This window comes from Indicator indicator, chromosome 32 (assembly GCF_027791375.1).
Source record: "Indicator indicator isolate 239-I01 chromosome 32, UM_Iind_1.1, whole genome shotgun sequence".
Taxonomy (NCBI): Eukaryota; Metazoa; Chordata; class Aves; order Piciformes; family Indicatoridae; genus Indicator; species Indicator indicator.
In genome coordinates this window covers 5,243,220-5,256,176 of record NC_072041.1, presented here as the reverse complement: position 1 = coordinate 5,256,176, position 12,957 = coordinate 5,243,220, and the positions used below count along the sequence as shown (strand labels likewise).

Genomic DNA, 12,957 nt, shown 5'->3' with positions numbered 1-12,957 from the left:
CTCCTGTAGAACTCTCCCTGTGCTGCTGGCAGCCCTGCTGTTAACATCCCTGGAGAGCACTTTGACTGAATTCCCACAAGGCACAGTGTGTGGACAATCCCTCAGGATATCCACAGGGTAAAGAAAGATACTGTCCAAGCCTTCTCCAGCCCACCTTGCCATCGAGGGGGCGAGTCTGGGGTGACCAGAGGTCAGCTGAGATGTCAGTAGGTGGTAACCCCAGCTGCCCAGCTAGAAGTGCCTCCTACTTGGAGCCAGGCAAAACATTTTGGGTGGAAAGCAGAGGTATGATGCAATGGAAGTGTTCCAGAGCCAGCAGCTATTTTTGAAGAAGACTTTTAGTGGAATCACTGAACTGTTTAACTTTGCATCTGGGAGTAACAAAAGGCTTTGAACACAGCACTGCAGCGTTATGCTCACCTGCCCTTCAGCCTCCTGCCAGCCCCTCTGGGGCCAACAGACAGAGAAGGCAGCCCAGCTCCCCCCTTTCATCCCCCCAGAGAGCTGTAACAGCCTTGTAGTCGTGCGTGCTTTAACAGCAGCATCCCTGTGGTACTCCCTCCTCCTCCTCCTCCCTGCACCTGCTCTGCAGCTCCTACCAGAGCTGAGGGAGAGCAGCAGGCTCCAGCCCACGCTCCTGCAGCCTCTTCCTCGGGTCTGTAAGATTGGCGCCAGTGAAAAGCTGTGGCTGGAGCCACCACCTGCATGCTCCTTGGAGGCCCCTGGGGAGTGCAGTGCCAGGGAGTACTGCAGGCTTGGCCTGATAAATGAGCTGTGATTTCAGGCCCATGAACAAATTGCTTTCCCCTTCCAGGCAGGCACATAACTGTCAGCTGACTATTGCTTTATTTATTGCATTGGCCTTTGCAGCTAGGGACTGTTGAGGGCAGAAAAAAGGGATTCCAGAAACAGGAAAGTAGAAGCATTTGAACCATTCCTTCAGCTGAAGCTGAGTGCCTCACCTTTAGGAACCAGACTTGGTTGTGGCAGCCTGATGTAATTCTAGTACATGCTTCAAGACATGGTGATCTAAACCCAGACTAGGCAACAAATGGGCATAAGATAGCAAATATCCAGGCCACAGAGGCAAGCAAGAAATTCTCTCATTCTTTAATGTGGCCAGGCACAGTCTTAGCTTCTGTAGCAGTGCCTGCACTGAGGAGAGGTCAGAAACCTCTTTGTCAAAAGATAAAACCTCTCCCATTGCATGTTGCTTGTGCACCCTTAATCACAAGAGGATGGGGGTTGTCTTCCTGTGTAAGTACATTCTGCTGTACTTCTGACCCCCCTCTGAACCTCTGCTGCAGCCAAAGTCCTTGCACAGCCAGAACTTTTCATCTCACTGGGTGCTGAACCTCCTTCTGGAGCATCCACACCCTCACCAGGCCCCATGTGTTCAAAGGCCTGCTGATTTCAGACAGATCTACCTCCCTGTAAGGTGGTAGAAACCCAGCCAGGCCTTGTGCAACATCAGGGAAGAAGTCTTCTTAACGGGGTGAGTCAGATAATAAAGTGTTAAGAGGAAACCAAGGAAAGGATTATCAGAAATGTTTATTCCTCCAAGGGAAGACCTTTAACCTTTCCTGTACAGAGTGATGAGCATTTATGGGTTAGCAAAAAAAAATTAAAGGGGGATTTCTTAAAGGTCAGACAGCCGATGCAACAGGGAACCAGGAACAGTAGGAATGAAGAGAACAATCCTGGTGCTTCATGTTGAACTCTCCAGTTACTGAAAGGAGCCAGTTTTATCACCACAGAGTTACTTTACTTCCTTTGGAAAATGAGATGGTGAGCAGTGCTCGTGGGAGAAGCAGCAGGGTCTCTGCAAGGGGGACAGAAAACCAGAGTTTGAGGAGGACAGACAGACAAATCTAGGGGAAGCAGCAGAGGGAATGTGAGGAGAGGGCACTAGGGAAGGTGAAGAAATCTAGAAGAGAGGTATCTCATATTGAGGGATGCTGTAGCAGAGCCTGGAGGGGTCTTGTCTGGATTTAGAGATCCACTTGTACTGTGGGTACCAGAATGTAGGTGATTTGTGTCCCTATTCCCCTCTCTTCCAGCTGGGCAGACTCCTCCCAGCCTTGCCCAGGCCAGAAGTATAGATTTTGGCTGTGCTCTCCTTGTCAACAGGGCCACTGGCTTGATGCTGGCATATCTGGGCAGAAACTCTCCGAAGCCAGCCCCTTCAAGACATAACTATTTTATTACTGCTCTTTAGTCCCAGGACAGATTCACAGCAGCCTGGTCACTGTTTATATCCCCATGGTCCTCCCCAGAAGCTCTTTTCTGGCTCAGCACATCATCCCCTGTTGGTTAGAAGAGCATTGTCACACTTGTGACCCCATTTGTTCAACGAGGAGTTATAGAAAGCACATTCAGAAGAGGAAGCTGCAAATGAACCATGTTTATTAGAACAAGCAGTTTGGTTGGACCAGATGGCCCCTAGCATGGAGACCTGGCTGCTGCTCTCTGTCTAGCCTTTGGGCTGCTGGGCCCATGAGGTTTAGCCCTGCCTCATAACCACCAGCACAGGATTCACCTCCTGCCTGCCTGTCAGCCCAGGCACATCTCACACTCACAGGTAACTGCTCTTTGTTCCTCTTGAGCAACCAAGTGTGCATTCTCCGTTTGCTATCCTCCCACTTTTACCTCTCCTGCAGCACATCTGCTGTGGGTCATTTGGCAAGTCCCTGTGATTTGTCTGCTTGCTGGAGCCTGGAAGTTCAGTGCTCTATCTGGAGCCTCAGACTGGCTGGGAAGGGTTTGACAGAATCCATTATAAGGGCTAAGGCAATTCCGATTGACTAGCAAGATAGTTCAGAAGGAAACAGATAAGACTTCCAGCTCTCACAAAGGGGGTGAGGCACAATGAGGTGACAAAGTTTCCAGAGGAACACTCATTTCTAGAAATTGCTACATTGTCACCTGTCCCCACAAGTCCCTATCACTCAGAGAAGGTTTTTTCTCTGTATCTTTCAGTGAAGGAATCCAGCCTTTCTTTTCAAACACACATGGAAGTGATGGCACCTTTCCCCTGAGGAGCATCCAGGGGATGGCTTAGGAGCTGGATCATTTGCAGGCACAGCTTCATCACCCTGTTTCCAGGCACTGTAATGCTGGTAAGTGGTAAAAGCAGGGACTGGGGGGTTCTGCCTTCTGTTCTGAGTTCTGCCACAGCATCCCCTTAGCTAAGTCACCTCCCTGGGGGGCTTTTGTATCTGCTACCTTAGCGTAACAATTTACCTTTTGTTGTTAGGGTCAGAAGAGGACTTGCCCTGAGGCAGTGCTTCTGGAGAAGGGCTAGTGGTGAGATGGGATCTTAGCTCTATCTCTGCATCTCTCACAGGCATGTGGCACTGGATGCCATCCCTGCATGATGGGGATAATGCAAAGCAGATAGCGGTGCTTAGTAGCACCTTCTACTGCCCCACAAACCAGCCTCACTGGTAGGACAGCATTTTGGGCAGAGGGAGAAGCAGTATTTACAATTGCCAACCATAGATCAGAAATGGTAGGAACTTAACTCCAAGCAGCATGCAGTAGCCAACATACGATGGAGCCCTTTTCTGCAGCCTTTCAGTACTCTGCTTCCCCTGTAACACATTTAAACCAAACATCTCCAAGTCAGGATTCTTGGTGCTGACTCATGTTTCTGGGATAGGTTCAAGATGTATTCAAACAATACTAAGGAACAAAACCCAATAACCTACAACTGGCTTCCAGGTGGTGTTAGTTCCATGTGCCAGACAGATTGTGTTACTGCATAGCTGCAACCTATGTCCCCATGTTACCATAAAGGGGATATTTGGCATTGCCAGATTGGCATTCCACAGTGAGATGCATCACTGGATGCAGATCCAAATACCCCTAGAGTCTGGAGCTGTTTGGACACACAGGCTGAGGGTCCAAGCCCATATCTAAGTATTGATGGCCAGAAGTTTTACCTCTTCCCTCTGATTCATCCAGCATTGGCCATGGTTTTGTGCAAGCTGGTGGCCTGTTCTATCCAACATTGTGTTCCCAAGCAGAATTCAGCCAAGTAGGAGAGGCACAGCCAGTGCCTACAATTTGCCAGGGTGAAGAAACAGCATGTCATTGGAGAATCCCAAACCTTTGCTCCCTCAGTCTCTGCAGGTCTGGCACATGGAAAGCCCAGAGGCACTGAAGTATCCCACTCAAGCAGCCAAGTGTTAACAACCTCTCCAAAGTCTAATTTGCCTTTGATATAGACTTAATTGTTTGCGTCACCCACTGGGCTAGGGGGAGGGCTATAAAAGGGGCTGCAGCCATTGTCTGAGGCAGAAGGGAGCCCAGAAAGAGCTCCCTCTCCCAGTCTTCCTCATTCAGCACAGTAGTCACAGCCTGCACATCATGCAGCTGGTGGCCAGCCTGGTGTCCGTTCTGCTGCTGGTGTGGAGCGTGAAAGCCACCGCGCTGCCCGGGGAAGAGAGGCTCGCAATACAGAGCACAAGGGTGAGTATCATACAGCCTGTGCAGGAGCTGGGTGAGGTGGGAGCATGCAGAAACAGGCTGGAGCTAGGGCATAAGGTAGTAAGGGCAACTGGGCTTTACTGATGCTGACAACTCTTCCACTCCTATATATTCCAAGGCATTTCAGCTTCATGCACTGCTGAAGCACAGGCTATTACTACAGCTTAATAGCCACTTTATTTAGGAAAGGTACCAGGGCAGATGCCAAAATACAGCAAAAGTGAAATCTAAGCTAAGCAAAAAAACTAGCAGAGGAGAGCAGAGAGGACAGGAAAAAGGGGAAAATTATATTGCTGAAAGACTACAGCAAGAGAGAATAAAATGGAGTACCAGGGAGGGAGAGAAAAGATCTGTAATTGGTAAAATGATCAAGGGAGATGATATTTTAAATAGGACTCCTGGGATGGACAAATGTTTAAAAGATGGGTTCAGTACAAAAGTAACAGAGGAATAATAAATGAAGTAATTATATCAGAATAAAATTGCTTTTTCCAGAGTAGTATTCACAAGGGGGGATATACTGACATAGTTCTGCTAGAATAATTACACTCTGAACCAGCACAGCTCAATGCAGTGGCAGAACTTATTATAGCAATATAATTATCCTACCAACTGGCAAAACTCTAATATTATAATGGCTATAGCACTATAATAACTTTGTTTTGCTGGACTGTTTCCCCAGGAGGCCAAAGAGGTAGGAAGCAGTAGCATAACAGCATCACAAGCGAGTGCTCTGTTCTGCTTACCCTCACCCTGCAGTTTTCTCACCTGAATGCTCCTTGCCATCCCTGATGTTCCTCTGCTCTGTCAGTCCTGTTCACAGCTGTATCCCTAAGGCTGCTGCTGTTATTCTAGTCCTGCAGAGGAGTTGCCTAGAGAAGAGAAGGATCCCAGTGTTGGTTTCAAAGGCACTAACTTCTCCTTTGTGTGTATCCACATTGTTTTTTCTGTCCTAGTATTGGCTCCAGCTCATCCATCAGTGTCTTGCTGCTTCAGGAGTGGGCTCACATCCCATTAACAACAAAACTGCCTGCAAGGAAGAAACATACACAGTGTGAGGTGCTAGGGCTAGCATTCTGTTAGAGATCAAGGCTTCTGCAGCTGGCTGGGATTAACCCTTGTGGGGATCACTGTGAACTTTCAGCTGTATGTTCTTACAATAACAAATCCAGTACCTAAAATGTAAACTCTTTCTGGTGCAAACGCTGGTTGCTGGGGAAAAAAGAAAGAAGTTGTAGGGAATAAATCAGTAAATAAGGCTTCGGTAAAAATTAATTCAAGTGTAATGATTCTTAGTCTTTTATACACCATTGCTTACAAAATAATGATCTAATTATAATTGATATCATAATTCTCTTTAGAGCATTCTACAAACTGAAAAACTGTTGATACTGATGAACCAATCCCTACAGCCACCACTGCTGTAACTTGTACAAATGTTTTAAGTCTGAAGGACATTTTGGTGTTCACATATAAACCACCATAAAATACACAACAGCAAAGGAAAGATCTGCGCATTCTGATGTGCTGCTGGATGCAGCACAGGGAACTAAGCAGATACCCAAAGGGGTGCTGCAACCCACCCCTGCTCAGATCTCTAGCTGCTGCCCAAGAGTCTTGCAGTCTTGCAGCTAAAAGCAGAAAGGATGTTAGCAATGGATCAGTGTAGGGGAAGAGCTGTCAAGTTTCACTAACAGCCACAGCTGATCATGCAGAAGGAATATCCCCTAACAACAGGATGAGTTTTGCCTTCCCCAGCCCTGAGTCTGGAGCTGCTGGCTCTGCTTGGAGCAGATCAGTTCAAAACATAGCCCTTAAGCGAGGAAAAAAACTTACAAGAAAGACATGATCCAGGAGACACATTTAGGTAGGTTCACCAGTCCCAATCCATCTCCCACAGGCTCAAGACGTTTCTGTACTTGTAGCATAAGGAGGAGTCAGGATGGGGACAAATTGGCTTTTACCTTTCTGAATTTTTTTATGCCTCAGTATCTCTTGGAAACAGGGTTAGTTACTAGAGCTGAGAAAGGGATTAAAAATATCCATAAACATTCTGTAATGTAAACTAATTGTTGCTGCCTTTTATTTATCCCTCTTTTGAGCTGCTCACCAAGTGGTCCTTAGCAAATGCTGGTTCTGACAGCAGGATAGATACTGCAGTCCCAGGAGTAAGCATGGCATTTGTAAAAAGTGATGGAGAAATGTACTTCTAAGATTCCCATCTGCATGGGAAACAGGATCTGTTCCTGTCAAAACATCTATCCCAGCTTGTCCAGTACCAGCTGTCTCTGCTAATGAGTCACTGAGACCAGGAACCAGGAACGCTCAGGCAAGAGGCAATTCCTCAGATTTGTTGGATGTAAAGTTAAGAGAAAGAAGATAAACTCACAGCTTTTTACTGACGGAAATCCCTCAAGCCCCAAACCACAGGCTGTGCTCTTTCATATTCTGCTGTGGCAAAGGAATAGAGTTTGGCAACTCCACTTTTGCTGCCTTCCCCCAAGGTCAGGCTATTGAAATATTTGGTCTTGTTCTTGAAATACAAGCTACTGCCACTGATTAAATATTTTGCAGATACTTAAGATGTCTCTGTTCCCTCCAACCCAGCCCTCTGCCTTGTTAAGCTTCTGTTCTCAGCATTTTAGGGTGGGCTGCAGGCTCCGATGCATTTAATTTAACATTGCTCAGGACTCTGCCTCTTTCCTGACCTTCCCACAGCAGCCACTGGGCAGTCAGAGCTGTGGGGGGTGCAGGGCTTGCTAACAGAAGAGGCAACTTGGCATCCTGTGAAATTTAATTAGTGCAGGCAGCAAGGGATTTTACGGCCAATTCATGCCGATTTGTTAGCAGCCCTTTTCCAGCTAGGACATGGCACGTGCCAGCTGAGCTGGACTGGCCCAGGGAGAAGAGAAGTCTGCAGGCACAGATTGCTCAACTCCAACACAGTTCTGCTGATGGGAAAAGCAGCAACTCTTGAGGACAGAGCACTAGGAGAGGCAGGGAAACCAGAAGGGACTCCCTGCCTCAATGGCCACTGGGGACAGGCACTCTGTCTTTCACTCTCCCCTGCTCTCTGCCCACAGGAGCAGAACACAGTCCGGAAAGATGCCATCCTGAAGATGCTGGCAGGCCTGCTGGACAGCGTGGACACAGGGCGTGAGGTGACCTCCCCAGACATGGAAGAGGAGAACAAGCTGGAGGAGGAGCGGGCAGTGCTGGGGCGGCTCGCTCAGCTCTCGCAGCGGGACCGCAAGGCTCCCTGCAAAAATTTCTTCTGGAAAACCTTTACCTCCTGCTAGTGCTGACCCCACTGGGCTGCACACCCGCAAACACCCTCCTCTCCCCTCAGCTGCCGTGTCTCCCGAGCACCCTTCCTTTTGTTCTGCACCCCTGAAAATAAAGCATGGCGCCTCGGGGACTCGTCTCTGCGTCTCTCACCCCGCAAGGCCGGGCCGGGATGGTGCGGGGCGTGCCTGGCTTTAGGGGTCCCGTCGGAGGAGGCGGCGGCCATCTTGGGCAGGGCGGGTGCGGCCATTTTGGAAAGGGGCTTCGCAGAGGCGAAGCCGGAGCCGTGGGGCGAGGCTCCCTGCCCCACCGGGAGGAGTCCCTCAGTGGGAGTAGGCACGCAGCACCCTTGATGCAGTTGCCCCTTCAGCCTTTGAGAGTCAAGGTGGGGGTGTGTGCCCCCTCTCCGCCAGGGTGGACTGGGGAAGTGCGACCCAGGTGCTGGGCAGCCGGGGTGGTGCCTGTGGGGAGGACCCTCCATGTTAGCCACCTGCCGGGCTAAGGAGACGTGTCACGGATTGCAGCACATGGTTTGGACTAGGGCATGTGAAAGACCATCCCCTGTGTGCCCCTTTCCTTGCCGTTTGTGTCTTGGGTGTGGCTGAGTGAAGCCCGCAGGGAAGGGCAGTGTCTGGGGCTGTGGGAGGGGGAGCCATGCCCAGAGCCTGAGCCCACTTCTGCTTTGCCAGCAGGTATCTCCAGAGCAGTTTCGGGGTGCTCTGGGGCTGTATGTTCTTCCCAAATGCTGGGCTCTGCCTCTTGAAGCAATCAAACTGGCAGTGACCCCTGGGCCAGCAGCTCGCATTGTTTGTTGTCTTGTTATTTTGCTTAAAAAAAAACCACTAAACCCAAAACCCCAAACCTAAACACTCAGTTTCTCCTACTTCTGGGGTTTTGCTGTCTGGAGAGTAGGAGGACCTGCTGGTTTAATTCTTTTGGCTTGGTGAGAAGCTTTTTGAACCTTACGGTTAGCACTGACAGGTCATACGGGAGGATGAAAAGTGGACACATTGGAGTTCAGCATTTCTCTCTAAAGGAGACTGCCAAGACTCTGCTCTCACAGCATGGAACGAAAATAAATAATCTTCCTCTATTGAATTTAATTCTTAGTATTAACAAGGTGAGTTTTGGAGCAGTGTTACATCTCTGGGAATGACGACACAAAACAGGAGACTGCAGCTGTACGTTACTGAGCTTGTCTCTGAGGTGTGACTGGTCACTGGTGACAACAAGAAGATCATTGCATGTAGTGTCTTGCTTTTGAACCTTTACATTTTGAAGGCTAGTGACCAGGAGGTCACTCATCTCAGCACCAGCATTTTGGATTTATCAGCAGTCAGCCTGTTTTCTTATAGTTAAAAGAAACTCTTCCATCTCATCTGCTGTCCCTGAATAACAAGTGGCACAAGCGCTGCAGTACCTTGCCACCACCACTTTGCTCTTTGTCAAATTACATTTTCACTGCATTGTTTGCCATAGAATTTTTTGGCTGCGTGTCTCTTGGCTTGCAGGAGGAGTTACAGCCCTGTGGCTTGTTTTATTTTTCATTCTGTAATGAAAAATAAGATCCCAGAGACCTGGTTTTATGCCTCCCTTTGCTGCTGGTGTTTGCATTTTATCATTACTTCCTTTTCAATACCTCAGTTTCCCTGTCAGAAACCTTGATTTCCTTGTCTTTAAAATTGGGTAATAGCTCTTCTGTCTTTAAGATAAGTGGATGACAAGTGCTATGTAAGAGCTAATTATAGCCATTATTGTTATTAAGACCTGCCTAGCACAATGAGACCAACCAGAATGCTAGTACCTTAGAAGTGTTCTCATAAAAATTGCCTTATCACCCACAATTCAATCTTGTCTGTGCTAATAATGCACCTGGATCACCCGTAACAGAGGTTACTTCTATAGCAAACTATGTATGTTTTATTATTTAGTGTTTGTAGTGTATGTAGTCTGGAGGACAGAATGGTCCAGCTGCTCCCAAGACTGGAATTAAATTCGGAAGTTGAACTCTTCTTCATACTAGGAGTGGCTGAAGGAACTGGGGTTGTTTAGTCTGGAGAAGAAGAGGCTAAGGGGAGACCTCAATGCTCTCTACAACCTGAAGGGAAGTTGTAGTAAAGCTGGTGGTGGTCTGTTCTCATGAGTAACAAGTGATAGGACGAGAGGAAATGGGTTGAAGTTGTGCCAGGGGAGGTTTAGGTTGGACATTAGGAAAAACTTCTTTACTGAGAGAGTAGTCAGAGATTGGAACAGGCTGCCCAGGGAGGTGGTGGAGTCACCATCCCTGGAGGTGTTCAAGAAGGCTGTAGATGTGGTGCTTCAGGATATGGTTTAGTGGTCATGGTAGTTGTGTTATGGTTGGACACTATGATCTTGAAGGTCTTTTCCAACCTTAACAATTCTCTGATTCTATGATTCTTTCATCCCTACAGATGGTTCCTGCTAATGTAGGCTGAGGCACATGGGCTGAGCACCAGGCAGGAAGCCTGCATCGCCAGTGCACGTGCTGTGGATAGGGGCCAAGGCAGTTGAGGCAGTTTCCTTTCATCAGTGCTGAAATCGGGGTTTGAGTCGGATTTCATTTTGCAGTTTCCTTGGTAAGTCAGCTTGCTGAGGATGAAGCAATGTGAAGTCCTGCCTAATGAGGGCATTTAACATTAGAGAGCAGACCTGGATAAATCAGATCCTGTGGGAGGGGCTTAAAAAAGAGTCAGCAGGAACCTGTCATTACTGAGCATTCTCTATTTAAATTTTCACAAAGGAATTAGTGAGTCTTAGAATGGTTTCTGTCAGGAAGAAGGGAGAGAAAGTATGGTATGTTTTTTATATACAGTAGCCAGTGCATTTTAAAATCTTGTCACAGCTCAAAATAATTCTCTGTGTAAGTGGATAATGCCTATGAGCTATCTCTAGATCTTTAGAAAAATTAGAAAGATACATTAAAAAGTATAAAAGATGCCAGAAGGCAAACCTTTAAAGTCAACTAGCACACATAATGCTGACCTCACCTACTTTAATGCATGGTCCAGTGGTATTCACTGCATGTATTTTTTAATTATTATTTTTTTAACCTCAGGCTAGCTCAAGCTTATGCATCAAGCTGCAGGCAAGTGAAGAAATTATCATGGGGACAAGCTCAGCTGTGAACCTACAGCATATTCAATACCCAGGGGTAACTCTGTGTGTGCATATCCTGTCCCATGATAAATGTGAAGCAGTCCAAGGTAGCTTATTCCTCCATGAAAACAGAGTAAATCTCATTTACTCCAAGATCAAAGCATGTGCATATGTGGACAGATATGACAGAAGAACCAGGGAAGTATTAATTTGAAATTTAGTACCCTCCATGCTGGCTTGTTTGTAGCAAAGATCTTGTTTGAATATATGCTGTCAGGTAAACTAGCAGGGAATCAGTCAGTGCTTCCCTGTGTGCAGACAGAGACATCTCTAATCTGACTTGACTTCACAAAGATGCTGTCTGTCTGCAGGTAGCTGGCAAATGCAGTTAAATGTAGTGGGAACACTACAGTGCTGCCTCTGTCTATCATTCCCAAACAACTCATAACCTTTAGCATTGATTACAGCTGGAGAAAATGCAGGTTCAGCCTAGTGTCACAGGCAGAACGAGGCATAAAATTGCACAGTGGCTTTTGTCTTAGGTTGTTACCGTATTTGGCTCTGCTCAGAAACACTGAACATGTGTTTGAAAAGCAGGGAGTCCATTTATTTTACCAATAAAAAAGTCTGCTTTGAGGTTGATGGTATATAAGCAGTCAGGAACAAACCGGGAAAGGAATAACTGGATTAAAGTGGAATCTTTTCTCTGCTGTTGAGTGAATTCTGCTGTTGCTCTTCATAGATCCCTAGAATGGCTTAGGTTAGAAAGAACCTCAGAGATCATCTCCTTCAACCTCCCCACCATGGGCTGGGACACCTTTCGACTAAACTTGGTTGCCCAAGGCCTCATCCAAGCTGGCCTTGAACACCTCCAGGGAGGAGGCATCCACAGCCTCCCTGTTCCAGAGTCTCACTACCCTCACACTGAAGAACTTCTTCCTAGGATCCAGTCTAATCCTACTCTCTCTCAGCTTCAAACCTCTTGTCCTTTCTCTAGATACCCTTATGAGAAGTCCCTCTCTGGCCTTCCTGTAGGATCCCTTCAGGTACTGCAAGACAGATTTGAGGTCCCCATGGAATCTGGTCTGAACAACACCAGTTCCCTTGGCAGAGGTGTTCCTCATAGCAGAGTCTGAGTTCTCTCTCTCAGATTTGTGTCTTTTGAAGCCTTGGGAGGGGAGGTACCAGAAGAAAAAAAGGCATTTCTGTCCCTTAAGATACTTCCAAGAGAGCTGTTTGAATCTAGATTCAAACCAGCAAATCTGCTTCCCACTTAGAAACACTCAGGGGAAGCATTTGGGGGATGAAGGAAATGAAAACAGTTCAAATCCATGTCTTCCACTTCCCTGTCTTAAATGGTAGACTGAGCTGGGTAAGGGTTGCCACATCACACCAGGGAATAAATAGCTAGCTGTGCCAGAGCAGAGAGCATACTGCTGCTTCCCTGGGCTCTGAGCATTCAGCTGGGAATGAGGAATTTCTGTTCTAGCAGAACCTTGGGGACCTGGAGGACTCTTGTTTTAAACCAATTAGTGTTTAGTGTTTAAAAAAAAAAAAGAAAGAAATTATACGCAATCTTTACATACAGCTGGGACCTTGTTGATTTTGGCTCGGGGTCAGGCTTGCTTCCTGATGTGAGATGGTTTGCTGCTTAGGTAAGTCTGCTGTTAAAATAGCTTCAATTTCACTGAACTGTGCTTGGCTCCTGTGGTTTAGCCGCTTCTTGACAGAGGGGAAGCAGCCAAAGATTTATGTTGTGGAAAGCTGCCCACTCCTGGTGTGTACACTCCAGAAATTGTCCAGGACACTTTTAGTCCCTTAGATGATGATTTTAGACATCATTTGAGACATACTATAGCTTCAGTCAGAGTTGCATAGAAGGAAAAGTCTTCAAATATGGTTGATTTTGCTGTGACTTTATGTGGTTGAACAAAAGCAGGTTGTCTAGATAGCCTGGGGTGTGTTGGTCTGTATTGGTGAACCCAGCACAGGCACAGCTTAATGAACAGATAAAAAGAGAGTATTTCTGTGATAATGTTTTACACAGAGCTTTTAAGTCCTACA

The 12,957-nt window shown here is 47.1% G+C and overlaps 1 protein-coding gene across 1 annotated transcript; it reads left to right on the top strand.

Moving 5' to 3' along the window:
• Nucleotides 1-4,371: 4,371 nt before the first annotated feature.
• Nucleotides 4,372-7,790, top strand: CORT (cortistatin). The gene is made up of 2 exons (XM_054395103.1): nucleotides 4,372-4,473; nucleotides 7,575-7,790. The coding sequence occupies exons 1-2, from the start codon at nucleotides 4,372-4,374 to the stop codon at nucleotides 7,788-7,790; spliced, it is 318 nt and encodes a 105-aa protein (XP_054251078.1).
• The last annotated feature ends 5,167 nt before the right edge of the window (nucleotides 7,791-12,957 follow it).

Coding starts and splice junctions, on each gene's coding strand:
- CORT (XM_054395103.1), top strand. CDS start 4,372: ATGCAGCTGGTGGCCAGCCTGGTGTCCGTTCTGCTGCTGGTGTGGAGC. Junction 4,474..7,574: donor TCGCAATACAGAGCACAAGG/GTGAGTATCATA, acceptor CTCTGCCCACAG/GAGCAGAACACAGTCCGGAA.